This window comes from Enhydra lutris, unplaced genomic scaffold, assembly GCF_002288905.1.
Source record: "Enhydra lutris kenyoni isolate GAN:26980312 unplaced genomic scaffold, ASM228890v2 scaffoldscaffold1, whole genome shotgun sequence".
Lineage (NCBI taxonomy): Eukaryota > Metazoa > Chordata > Mammalia > Carnivora > Mustelidae > Enhydra > Enhydra lutris.
The window spans coordinates 24,873,564-24,888,166 of NW_019154085.1; the positions used below are offsets into that span (position 1 = coordinate 24,873,564).

A 14,603-nucleotide genomic window follows, 5' to 3' on the forward strand; every position below is an offset into this window, starting at 1 on the left:
CTGTGTTTTTCCTTCTTCAGATTCCTCAGTGCTCGCACTATGCAGTTTGGCTTGATAGTATTTTAGTATGTTCTTCTGTGTAATGGAAGGAGATTGGCAGATGGGTCACCAGTTCCCCTGAGATGGGAGGAAGGATATAAGGTTTTGAGGATAATTCCAAGTTTTTGGCTGTGGATTTTCTACATCTTTTCTCTTCTTTTTATCAAAGTGATTCAGAACCACGAGGGTTAGAACTAATGTTTATCTTAAGAACACTATGGAAGAACTTGGAGTAAAATAAAACTTCTAGGTAAGCCTTAATGAGGCATTCATCATCTATTGACTTAACAAATACTTTTTGAGTTCCACTTTGCTCCTGACATTGTGATAGGCACCACTACGTCTGTCTTACTGGCTAATGGAAGCGTAGCTGATATGTTCTTTCACTACCAAGAATCTCTCGGTTATTAAATCTGAACACAAATGTATTTCTGCCACTTAATAAAGTGTTGTATTTGTTTTGCTGTAATATATACTTTGTCCTGACTTCTAAGTGCCTTGGGAAATGTAGAAATTTGTCTAAATGATGTTACTCAAAATCATTTTAAAATTATGTACTATTTATTAAGAAATCATTTAGTACAATACTTGGTTCATTGAAAGCATTTAATAAGTATTGACTTTTATTATTTTAATATTATCAAACTCTTATGCATTGATCATTTGGCAGCAGTGGAAGTTAAATGTAAAAAGTATTAAAACTAATTAAAAACTCATTTTTAACTCCCCCAAAATGATGAAACTATTTTTTAGTGTATTTCCTCACATTTTAATATTTAGTGATATAAACCACACTTCAAGATTTCTATAACCTCCCTTTAGCAAGTGAGAAGGACCTCCAAATTAAGTTGCCATTATAATTTATTCTGTTTCCAAAGCTGAAAAAAAAGATTTCATTCTCTCCTCTCTGTAAGATATTTGAAAACCACTACATCTGGAAAGGGTTCTTTCTAATTTCTAGCATTAATATTCCCTTCTAATACTAAGAACTGGTCTTTTCTGAAAATTAAATTCACCGATTCTTCATAATTCTTACAATACATGTTTACATATTTGAAAACATTCCAAGTTCTCCAAGATCCTTTTAAGTCATAAAAAAGATTAAACATCCCATTTATTAGACTGGGGACAAGGTTGTATTGCATTGCCAGTGACAACTGTTACAGAATTTTAAAACTGATGGTATTTGTTTCATTGCTGACTTGTTTAGGGAAAAACAGAGTCCACTTGGACTGTAATACAAAATGCACATTTTTTCCCCTACAAAGGGTAGAAATCAAGAAATAAATGAGAAAAAAAATCATGTGAGCTAGTTCAAAAGGATAAAGATAATTGTACAAAAATCAAGTTATCTTTAACATTTTAGAACATTTAAGAAAAAAGCGAGAGGATGATTTTTGACTTGACATTAAAAATAATTAAGCTGGAGCTGAAAGGGAAACTATATATCTAATTGGAAACAGTATATAGTATAATCACTTATCATAGATGTTATGTATGAGCCTGATATGGCCAATATTCCTTTTCAGTTGGTAAGTGGACAACAAAATTAAATGATACTGTGATAAGAATGAGTAAAGATTTCGAGCTGCTTAGACAACAGAGACCCCTTTTATTCATCACTGTATCCCAGTTTCTGACATGAAGTGGATGCTCAACAAACATCTCCTAAGAAACCAGCAGGAAGGGTGTAGACAGACTTTGAGCTTCAAACCGATGTACTTGAACTGCCACCTCTATACTGGGAAAATAGATGCCCCTGTTCCCATTAAACTTAAATCCACCCATGATTCCTTTCGTTTTCCATCCCCTTTATCCATTATCTTTTTCCTTATCCCAGTGCACATTATCAAAATAACCCCAAATATTTTCTAATAATTTTGTCTCACAGTTCACAGCATGTACTGCTTCCTTGCCATCAATTCCACTTGGCCCCTTTCTTCTCCCGCCTTGATAAAAACTCTTCTTTCCTTGTGTCTATTTGTTTTCCTACCTCTGTTTTATTTTTACTGTATCTTAAGTATAAACCATCAATGCTAACAAACTGCAAGGATATAGTGAGGTGCACTTTGTTTGCAATGTTTTCATATATACAGTTTTATGTGTAGATCACATGTGTCATAAACATGATATAGATATGTGTGTGTATATTAGAGAGAGGAATTACATGGGTATGCACATTTTTATTTTATTATATGTTCTTATGTAATTAAAATAATCAAAATTATTTCCTGAAAAATCATCTTCCAAAATTTAATTTAGGAATTTATACATATATATATATATAAATAATAATCCTATAACAATTTTATGTCCAAGACAAAAATATAATGAACACTTTAGTTTAGAAGAGTGCATTCTTATGGATTTAATAAAATTGTAACACAATTCTTCCTTGTTGACTAAGTCACTATGTATTTCTATATATATGTAACATATGTATGTATGTATTTAATTTCTCTCTTTTTCTAATACTTTAAAGGGTCACATGATAGCATCCTGTGATGCTTGTGGAGTAACAAAACTGTGGGATTTTCGGAAGCTCTTACCAATTGTGTCCATTGATATAGGTCCAAGTCCTGGCAATGAAGTGAACTTTGATTCATCAGGTAGGATCTTTTTTGTTTAATGTTTGTGACCAAGCTAACAACTTTAACATTTGTTCTGAAACTTTTCTGTTTCCCTAGTATTTTATTGTGTTTCCTCCTATGTAAATTTTTGTTCTACTATTATTTTAGAATATGTTATATTTTACATTATCTATCTTATGTCACGTTATGAAAGCATTATATTTATCATATATATAAAGAAAGAGATAATAGAAGAGATAAGTGTGTGCTAGTACAGATAACACAAATTCTTAGCAGTGTCATGCAAAATTTGGAATCTATATCCTTTAGAATCACCATCCAAGGTAAGTGAATTGGGTTTTTATGAAGGCAAAATGGCCAAGAGTAGAGAAGAACAAAAGTTGGACAAAACTTAAGATACATTTTTAATGGAATATTTTAGTCTTATAATCAAAAATATTGTATATATCTTAATTTTATAATTACTTTGAGATGTACATTCATCTTATTGTTGCATTCATTCGCAACAATAATTATAACTGATAATTTTAATATTATTATTTCATTATGTTTAGCATTTTTTCTGCAATAATATAAACATTGTCAAACAGATAAAATATTTTACACTTGCTGTTAATGAATAGTGTAGCAACATACAGTGTTTCCAGTTATCTATTTAAAAGATGAAAATTAGAGTTACATCTGTATCTTTAATGAGAGTTTATGTTAAATAATGTGTATCTTAGATAATATTAGATAATATAACTTTCCTTTGCTAGCATCACACATCTTGAACCTTGTTAAATTTTGTGAGTTTTTAAAATCTTTGATATTTATTTGTAGTAGGTCAAAGTTACAGAGATGATAATTTTAGATGAAGAAACAAAGATAAAATACATATAAAGGAAATAATGATGTTTTATTTAAAAATTATACATACTAATTCAATAGTATAGAAGTTATGTATTTACTAGGAGATATAATTGTATGTTTCATAGGACTGGTTTCATGTCATCACATATCTAAAATTTAGAATTCAGTTAAGTTTGTCTTTTTAACCAACTTTAAGTTGTGTTCCCATTACAGGTTGGTATATGAACCATGCTTCTTTAAAAATGCTTTTAGTAATGTTCTTGACATTAAACATTTATGGTCTGTCAAAATTTAAAAAAAAAAAAAAAAACACATTCTATAGAATAAAACATCCCAACTATGAGAATTTCATTTTATAATGTGAAGGCCTATTAAGATATCAGTTTAGGGGTGCCTGGGTGACTCAGTTAAGCATCTGCCTTTGGTTTGGGTCATGATCCCAGGGCTCTGGGATCAAACCCAGCATCGCATTGGGCTCCCTGATCAGCAAGGAGCCTGCTTCTCCAGCTCCCTCTCCTGGGCCCCCTTCTTGTGAAATTCAAAAATTTTTTTTACTGTATTTGCTAATAATATAAGTTAAAGAGTACTTTGAAATGTGGTACAACTAATAAGAGATATGTATTTTATGTCTAACTATGTTGTTACTTGCTTTCTACTGCCCTTGTCATCAGCCCAAATCTCTTTCCTACGCATAGTCAAACAAACCTAATTTAAAATTACTTCATACAAATCAATATCATCTTAAAGTCCTTGGGTACAACAAAACTATTGTTCCTCTCTGTGACTGCTATACTCTTTATTATACATTAATATTAAGAAAAGCATAAGAATCAAGGGCAGAAGGATGAGAAACATAAAAGACAAAAAGTGTAAACTAGGGACCCTGTTCATGAAAACACTTTATCAGTTTGAGGGTATATAATTTCAACCTAACCTTCCCATCCCTTAGACCATTTCTTCAAGGAACATACTATAGTTAATTTTAATTCTGTGTGTTTGAGAAATTAATGTCATAAGCTTTTTTCTCATTAAATAATGGGAAATTTGTGCTTCTGTAGAGGAGAAGTCTTCAGTGTCTCTTCATTTAAAAAGATTGAAATATATCAACAGTTGAAAGAGCTAGGGAGAAACAGAGAAAGCGCTCATTCTGAGGGTCTGAACAGAGAGGTGAAAAATCATAAAGTAAAATACCAGAAATTATGTTGGTAATAAAGAAAGTAGAGAGTAATGAATTTAAGAGCAAAACAAAATCAAAATAAGGATAGGGATTCCTAGTATCTAGTATGCATTTATTCAAGAAAAAATTAAACAAAAAATGTAACAAGTATATCATAAAAATATTTAGACTATGAGGATACAATCAAATCTAACTTATAAGCTCAAAATATACATTAATTTGACATACTTTTACCTATTCCCAGCAGCTAGCAAATAAAAGGAGATATGATAGAATTATTTTCCACAAAAAGCAGGGGTATATTTGCACTATTGACAACGATTAACATTTATTGAGGCTCACGTTAGTTAGGTGGTGCCAAATCATGTTTTTTAGTTGAAATAATATAACAGAATTAAATCGTGCAATTATATACTGTTAGGACTCAACCAGTGTGAGGTAAGCTCTAGTCTGCTATCTCAGCTATGTCCTTGGACCTAAGAAAAAGATACTGAAAACATACATGTAATCTTATCATAATATCATATAATAAATGTAGAAGTATTGGTAGCATTTTGTTTGTGATATTTAATATAAGGAATGTGAGTAGTTGTTAGATATTCTAAATAATCATCATAGAAACAAAAATTTCTAATCATATAGCTTGTCTCTGGATTAGTTTAATTGAAAGTCATCTTGAGATTATGGGGTGTGCTGTTTATAAAGAACTGCTTCCATATTCAATGACATATCTTTATAAATAAGCAATTTCTTGTCATTGCAAATCCAACACTGTAGAGAAATAAATTGGAGTAGAGGTCATTGAAAGGCTGAAACTCTTGTCCATAATATTTGATTTCACATTTTTATGTATATCAAAATTGCCTCATTATTTATTAGCCTTTTAAGTAAATATTTTCATTTTGAATTTATAAAAGTAAATATGTACCATGAAATAGTACTTTATTTTAAAATTGAGATCCCCCATAGTGTATAATTTTAAAAACATATCTTTGATAAAAATATTTGAAATCCTGTCATGTAGGAAAAGAATATAGACTATAATTCAGACCCTTAGTTCTTCATTGCCTTTTAGGTGTTAAGCAAATTATTTAATTTCCTTGAACATAGTGTCCTCATAGAAATAATGGAGGAAATAATTGTCTTACAGTGTTCTATTGCATTTCAAAGGGATAATGTATATCCTATTATGAAGAAATCCTAGTCCAGTCACCTACCATGTTTTATCTTAGCTGGGAGGGGTTTAGAAGTCATCCCATTCATTTTAGGGGTGAGAAAAAGTGTGAACATATTGGTGTGCGAGTAAGATGCCCAAGGCTGTGTGTTAACTGTCAGCAGTTTCTAGTGAGAGTGTAAATACCAGTGAGTAAATGTTTAAAGAAACAAGGGTCAAAACTCCTTTTCATGTAATATTAAAAATAATTTAAATGTTAAGAACTGAAGTTATATGAAATGCTGTATATACATATAATTGAGATCAAAAGATTTAAAGATGTATGAATCATCATTTAGAATTTAGCTTTTCTGCTGCTGTAAGAAATCAGCTTCTCACACATTTAAAAGAGGAGTTGTATGTGGCACAGTATTATTTACATAATTTTTATTTGCAAATACATCGCTTGTGACATAGATTATCTGTGTTTATAGATACATACATATATTAGTATTTGTAAAGGAGTAAGTGTTCCTTTCTCATTAAACTGAGAGCATCCTGGTAATATAATGCTACATATTTTTGATATTTGCTATCTAAATAATATCTCTCACTTGGCATATTCAAATGCCATATGTTTTACCATTCAAAAATTTATTACTATTTCAGAAAATGTTAAATGGGATTTCGTAGTGAAAGTAATAAAAATGAACTGTAAGAGTTTATACATAAACTTGTCCACCTCTCTCATTTCATCATATTTTTATGTAGTTCAGCAATGTTTTTCCCTCCTTTGTAACAGATAATTCCAGTACATTTGCAAAAAAGTCACATCCCTAGAAAATGCAAAAGCTGAAGTTTAAGCCAGCTGGGGACTTTCCAGTAGGAAGCTTATCAGTATCAGATCACCAAAATGGGCAAGTTTCCCCACCATTTGGAGACAATCCTAGATACTCTCCATAAGCAGAACCACAATATAAATTATATGCTAAAATAGAAAAAATGACCCTACTGGAAAATATGAATAGCATCAGACCCCTCTGAAGTTTTTCAAACATAATAAAATAACTTCAGAATCTTTGCTTCACATTGGATTTATCCATTTCTTTTAGTAAAAGCTACAGGTCATTGTTCTATATTTAAAAGATAAGATTGTGGTTAATTTCTTCTGGTGGAAGCAGTGTAGCCTAGTGGAGAAAGCACCTCACTTGGAAGTTAGAAGCCCTGGCTTTGAATTTTGTCTCCACTCCTTACTAGCTGAATGGTGTTGGTGAGATTTTTAAATATTTCTGAGCCTCAGTTTCTTTGTGTGTGAAGTATCAAAAACCTACTGGGACTTCCACTTTGAGGCAAGATGGAGTAACAAGGAGCAGATTTACTTTACTACCTGAAACAACTAAAAAAACAAACAAATATATGAAATGAGTGTATCTCAAACATAGAATATTGAGCAGTGAAAGAGAATAATACCTTAGAGAGGCAAAGTAAGTAAGATGAACCCTGTGCCTCACAGACCCATAGAAACCAGAGTGAAACCTGGGAGTTGAGGAAACAGAGTGGACTATTGAGGGAGGCCAAGCCAGCTCAACTCCACAGCACATAGAGAGGGTCCTGGAGATTTCCAGAAGATCCCCTCTGCTCTTTAGCTAAATGAGGATCAATACCTGACAGACGAAGGTCAGGGGAAAATCTATCTGAATACTTAAGAGAAAAAATCCAGAGATCATCCAAACCTAGGAATAGTTTGTATATCCACCAAACAAACTGGAAAAACATTGCAGTTCAGAGCAGTAGGTAGAGCAGAGATAGGCAACCTACTGTCCATGGGCAGATTGACCTGTATTTATATATATGTAGTTTTAATGGAACTCAGCCACACCCATTTATTTACGTATTGTCTAAGGCTGCTTTCATACTACAAGAGCAGAGTATTTGCAACAGAGACTGTATGGGCTAGGAAGTCTAAAATATTTAATATATAGTCCTTTACGGAAAAAAACTGCTCCACTGGAGTGCTTAGAAGGGTATGACCTCAGTAGTGAGGCAACATCAGCCCACACCTCTAGATCTAGCCCCTTTGCCAATGTTTTCGAACCATCTGAGTTGGCTCATGGAAAGACCTTTTTAATCTTTTCTAAACTCAGTGAAATTGTTACAGTTGTCCCTTTTTTACAGATGAGAAAACTGAGACATAGAGAAGTTAAGAACAAGTCCAGTGGCACCTTGCTGATCAAATGTGGTATCAGAAATTCAAATCCATCAAGTCTAATTCCAGAACCTAAAATTTAAACTTTATATTATTCTGCCTTTCATTTTACTAATAATATTCAGTTTCATAGTGATATATGACATTGTTACAGAAATGATTCATTTGCTATGAATATTGAAATAATTCCAGTAATGACCACTTGGCAGTGTTTGACTCAGAGCTGACCAAGGCACAGAATCCTGTCCCTAGTTGTCAATTGGTGGTCTCTGAAAGAAAAAAACAACAACAACAACAACAAAAGGAATCTCCCCAAAATAATAACCTAATAGTAATAACCTAATAATAATCTGCCAGGTTTCTGATGTGTCTTCTGCACAAGGGGGTATTTTAAGTGTCTGTATCTTCCTAATGGGGACTAGAACTCCAACCCCACACCTCAAGATAAATTATTTTCAGAGAATCAGGCAGGGCTGGATTATGGGAACACCTGCAGGACCTCTCTTTCTTCCATTTATTTAAATCTTGGCCTGATGAAATAAGAATGTAAGAAAGCAGGCAAATTTATTTTATCTCTAAGGCACATGACAAAGTTAACCTAAGTTGCTCCTCCTAAGAGCAAGCCCATTTTACCACATCAATTTCCCAGTAAGGAAGCCTTAAGGAGAGAGGATAAATTATGAGAGAAGAGGTGACCAGATGACCCTACTCAATTATTTATAATCCCATTATTTTCTTCCCTGCTTGCGTGGCTTTGTTGTGTATACAAATCCATTTTGTGCTTAAGTAGAATATGGGCCTCTCAAATACTGGAGAAAGGAACTGGAAGAACTGAAGGAAATCAGATTATGTATCTCCCTTGGAGACCCAACTGTATGATTAATGCCTGGGTTGAAACATACTATGCTTGAGGAACTGGGCAAGGTGCTTTCTCTTTTAATCATCAAAACACTATGAGTTTGGTTCCATTTCTCCCATTTCAAAGAGTTTTAAGAGCTTTATTTACATATACATATGAATAAATGTACATGTTTGTACAGTCTTATGAAAACCTGAATTGCATTTCATTCAATCTTTAGCTCTAGGAAATTGTAAATAAAAAATTTAGAGATTCATAGAGACTGGTTATACTTCCTCTGTAGGGAAAAACCCTATTTTTTCTTTGTTTTTTTTTCTTTTTTCATGCGATTTCTTATATTAGAAGCAATTTTATTTACCCTGTAGCAAGTATGGAAAATAACATGCTGATAAGTGGGAACACCTTGAAAACTTTAATTAAAGGCATATTGACAAAGATATATTAATTCATGGATAACACTCATAGTTGTACCAACTGTTATGGCCAGAACTTATTCTGATTGTTGTACCATCCATTCTGATTGATTGGTGGCAATGCCATAGTATTTGCAAAGTTTAGATTATCATCCCCAAAATGGGCCATTAATTCTGAGAACTAAAATGTATTTGATTTACATAAATTATGACAGATTGATATAAATAAAAGTTAGTGATTTTTTAAAAATATAGAATTTATACCTGTTACAAAGTCTTATTCTTTCAGATTATATTTAAAAGGTCATGTACTTAATCTAATGACAACATCATTGCAAAAACTATGAAGCCTCCCTTATGGAATTGTATCCACAGTTTTAAAAATAATGTTTTCAAATCACCAATACTCACCAATATTTGAATATGGATTGATTTTTAGAACGATTTGGAAATTATTGTCATCTTAGGAGTCAGAAAGAGCACTGAGTGTAGCACAAGATGAAGCTCTAAAAAAATCATCTATGATTTGTAACTTGAAATTGAGCAAGACACTTAATTTCTGTTGACCTCAACTTTTATCATTTCTAAAATGAGAGATTTGGATAGGTGACCTAATCAACTAAGTTTATAGCCAAAATTTCACATTGTATTTCCCTGTATTCATTAGCACATGGTGTTCTGAGATAAAAATAATATTCTAAAATAAAACTTGAACGCATTTTATACTACTTAAAACTTGAAAATAAAATATTCAAAAATAAGTGAAATATTCCACTCTCCTTTGATTCAAAAGGGAAATATAAAAGTCAAGATTATTTAAAAATTGAGCTCAAATTTAAATGACAACTGTATTGCTCAACAATACAAATTTTTTATTCTTGCATACCCAGAAATACATTCAGTCTCTGTAGCAACAGGAATTTTCACAAAAAAAATGCATAAGTCCCAACATTTTAATAGATTAATGACTTGATCGAACACTTCTTATACAATTTTGTGAGATAATAAGAATCTGACCCATTCTGCTTAAATCAGAGCAGAAAATAACCTATCAGTCTTACCAATTACAGCATTATACAGGTGCAATCAATGATTGTAGTTGCCCAGATGATACAAAGAAGTCACATTTGTGTTGTTAATTTCTTAATTTTGTTCAGTATTTTTAAAACAAGAATAGGTATAATTATTGCTAGCTCTCTGATATAGTTCTACTACATTGACATATAAACATGGCATTATAGGCATGTCAAAAAGGCAATCGGAAATGTTTTCCTATGTAAATAAAATGTCTCATTGGAAGTTATTACAAAGCTTACATACATAATTATATACAATTATATACAAGCAATTTAAATCTGACATATGTCCAAATAATGACGAATTCTATATCAGTATCATCACATTTAATTATTTGTTTTGTAGTATTAATGTAAGAAGCATTTTTCAAATGCATTTACAGTATTACATACATATTATATTTATAGTAGTTATATACATATTACAATTAATGTGCTAATGCCTAATTATTTTCAACACATTGAAGAAATCAAAAAGATTTGTATCTGTGTAACAAGTATGATAAATTATTGCATGAAAAGCTATATCTTAATATCACCTGGGTGGTAATATATCCCAATGCCTATAATTACCTATGCCTGAATGTTTGCAGATGTAATAAAAATTACATGTACATGCTAGCATAGATCATTTTGAAATATGACTAATGACATTCTTACACATATATTAATCAAGAAAAATGTATTTGTATGGAGAAATAAAGCATAATTAGACCTTTGAATTTTTCTAAGGGTCACACAGTTATAGTATTAAGAGGAATGTGTTATTTTAATCTAACAGCATATAATAGTGATTAGATTTAAAATTAAACAGTTAAAATTTGCAATCTATACATACTTCATCTCCCAAAGTCAAGTAGCCCAAGAATTTGTCTTCTTTTTAATAGACTGTGTATATAAAATTGAATAGATAATCATCTTTAATTTGCCAAGCTGATACCTTTTAATAGGATAATCCTTTAAGAGAAGTTGCAGTTCAACACATGTGCAAATCAATCCAGAACAAATAGCATGCTACTCTTGGAGATGGAGCTGCACAGTTGGTACTTGTGATAACTCGCAGTTATATTTATCTAAAATTGAATTTTGAGCAATATTCAAATATGATTTACTCAAATCTGATTGACCTTAGAAGTATCTTTTCTCACTTGTAATATAAGAGGAGTATAAATTAAAATTGTTTAAATTCATTTTCATGCAACATCCTTTACTATGTACTCTTTCACCAAAAGAAAAAAAAATTGAAAAGAAGATATAACTAGTATTGATATTAAGAAAATCAGTACTCTGTTAATGTTTTGAAATAATGAGTTTGATAAACACCTTGGAATAATAGGTAAGCACTTCAAGCCATGCCTTTTATTATCCTAGTATTTCATCATTCTCTTATAGTTTTGTTGGTCTAATTGTAGAGATTATCTTAGTTCAGTTGACAAATATTTAGTATAAGTCCCCTACCTGTCAAGCACTGTTCTAAATGCTGGTATCTGTGATACATAGGTAGGAGTCTATTTACAAAGTCAACTGAAGCAATATAAATGAATCTGCAGGTCATAACTGGGAGTGGTGAAAACTCTAAGTCAAACTCTTCCACATGCAATATGCTACATGTGCCATCAGAGTGTTATTTGTAAAGAATAGTATCCTGTAGCTGTGTATGGAACCGGAGAAAAAGGGCAGACCCTCCTGTAGTGTTAATGATATCATTACCCACCTATATTCTCATGGACTTGGTTTAATTCAAAGTTTTGATTACTGCTTCTTTCTTGTGTTATCCTTTCACTATGCCTCCCCTAATATTTGATTTGTTCCTTCATCCATGCTGCATTAGGATCCATCCACTCATATCAGAATTTAGTTGTGACAGTGGATACTTATGCTGCTTCTGCCTTTTTCCCTCTTTCATCTAGGTCTTTCATTTTTTCCCTTTTCCTCTTGTTTAATCCCTCCTCTTCATTCATGTGATCTGCTCTTTTCTTTATATTCTTCATCCTCAAGTAGCAAGAACAAGGGCTATCAGACTTTTCAGTATAAAATAATTCTCATCAGATTCCATTATTTTTCTCCTTTCATGTCCCCTCCCTACTGTCACTCTCCTCCACCTTCCATGGAAGTTTTTAAATGTCTTTGATACATTTCCTAATTTATAGGTATCTTTGAAGAATATGTAGAAATATTTTGTGAATGTATATACCTATGACTTCTAAAAACTGTATTTTGTTATATAGTTATATAATTATATAATTTCTTGTTTTTTAATTCTATACTATGTTCTTAAGTTTTATTCCTATTAAGATATGTTTATCAGGTTTATTAGTTCTGTCTACAGGATACTATTCTATTTTATTCATCTTAACATTTTATTTGTCCATTGTACTAGTGATGGGCCCCTAAGTTCCTGTAAGCCTCTGCTACTTCAATGTATGCCACGCTAAATATTCTCATGCATATCCTGGTGGTGGGCTTCTGTAAGAGTTTCTCTGGAGAGAACTTGCTATGCCACAGAGTATACCTTAATTTCATAAGCACAGCCATACTGCTCTTCATAATCACTGTACTAGTCTACTCTAGTCTACTGTCCTTCAAGAAATCTCATTATCAACATTTAGTAGTACTATGGACTGAATTGTGTCCCCCACTCTCCACTGCCAAATTCATATGTTGAAACCCTAACCCCAAATGTGACTGTATTTGGAGGCAGAGCTTTTAGGAGGTTAGTTAAGGTTAAATGAGGTCATAAGTATAGTGCCATGATCCAGTAGAATTGGTGGTCTTATAAGAAGAGGCATGCACATGCACAAGGAAGGGCTATGTGAGCACTCAGGGAGAAAGCATCTGTAAGTCAGGAAGAAAGCCTTCCCTGGAACCTGACCGTGCTAGTACCTTAATCTTGGGCTTCCAATATCTTGAACTGTGAGAAAATCAATTTCTGTTGTTAAACCACCCAGTCTATAGTATTTGGTTATGGTATGGCCCAAACAGACTAAGGCAGGAAGTTATTTGATTTTCTAATTCTGCCAGTATAATGGGTATTGTATACATTGCATTTTCCTAATTACTAGTGACATTGAACATCTTTTTACACACTTTTCAGTCTTTCAGATTCCCTCACCTGTGAATCAATTACCTTTGCCCATTTTTTCAATTGAGTTTACTTTCTCTGGGGACCTATGATTTTATAATCATTATCTGTGTATTAATCTATTGTTGATTTTAACTGTAACTTTACCAACTTTAACTAAACTTTAGTACTTTAAGTACTAAGTACAACTTTAACTAAATCAACTTTAACTGTTGATTTAATCTATTGCTGGTTTTTAACTGTAGATTTCTCTCAAAGAGTTTGCTGATTTCATCTGTGGTATATTTCATTGAATTGAAATCTTTAAATTTCATGGAATCCAAACAATTTTCTTTTTATCTTAGTAATTTTTCTCCTTTTGGGAGATTACTTAAGAATAGTCTCCCCACTGCTATGTCACAAAAGTATTTTCCTGCACCTTCCTCTTTCTATCCTTACATTTACATATCAGGGCTTTGATTCAAGGTACAAGCAGGTGTTATCAGCCAGTGTCTCCTGCAATAATAACAAACAAATAATAAGTAAACCCGGGATCTTTCAGAGGATTTGCTTTTTTGCTCATTTACAGAGAGTTTCAGGTAACTCAGGCCTGATGCGTTTTTCCTGGGCTCAGCTGTACTCCATGTGTGGGCTCATTCTGGACCCCAGGGCCTCTGTGGGACATGTGATCCTCAAATAGTAAGCACAGCAGGAAATAAAAACCAAACAATGCAATCACTTTTAAATCTTCTTAGGAGATGACAAATATCATCTGCTTCATCTCCTATTGTCCATAGTATGTTCATAGCAAGTTATAAGGTAAGCCCAAAGCCACTTAGATGGGGACATATACTAATACTACAGAGTTTAAAAGCATGTCTCATCTTATTGGCTGGGAATTTTAAATCCCATTACAAGAAAGAAGCAAGTCGTTGGGAACAATAATTCAAAGGCCATAGTGAGAGAACCAACCGAATTTTTCTGTCTAGTAAGACAGTTTCCTAATATCAGCAACTATACAATTTAAACCTTACATCCTGATCTGTGATATTACTTCTATCAGAGATCAATCTCATATGCATAGACAGGCAGAATCTTCTTTCTAATCTTTTGATAACATTGTTTTTTGAGCTGGTACAATTCTGTTTTTATTACTGGATGTTCTAGTATTAATAT

General features: G+C 32.3%; 1 protein-coding gene across 1 annotated transcript in view; it reads left to right on the forward strand.

Annotated features, from left to right (window-relative positions):
- LOC111143396 (sperm associated antigen 16) overlaps positions 1-14,603 on the forward strand; it is a 1,010,144-nt gene that overhangs the window by 741,155 nt on the left and 254,386 nt on the right. The window contains exon 15 of the mRNA XM_022497105.1: positions 2,522-2,648. Within this exon, the coding sequence (XP_022352813.1) occupies positions 2,522-2,648 (127 nt within the window). The remainder of the gene's footprint in view (positions 1-2,521; positions 2,649-14,603) is intronic.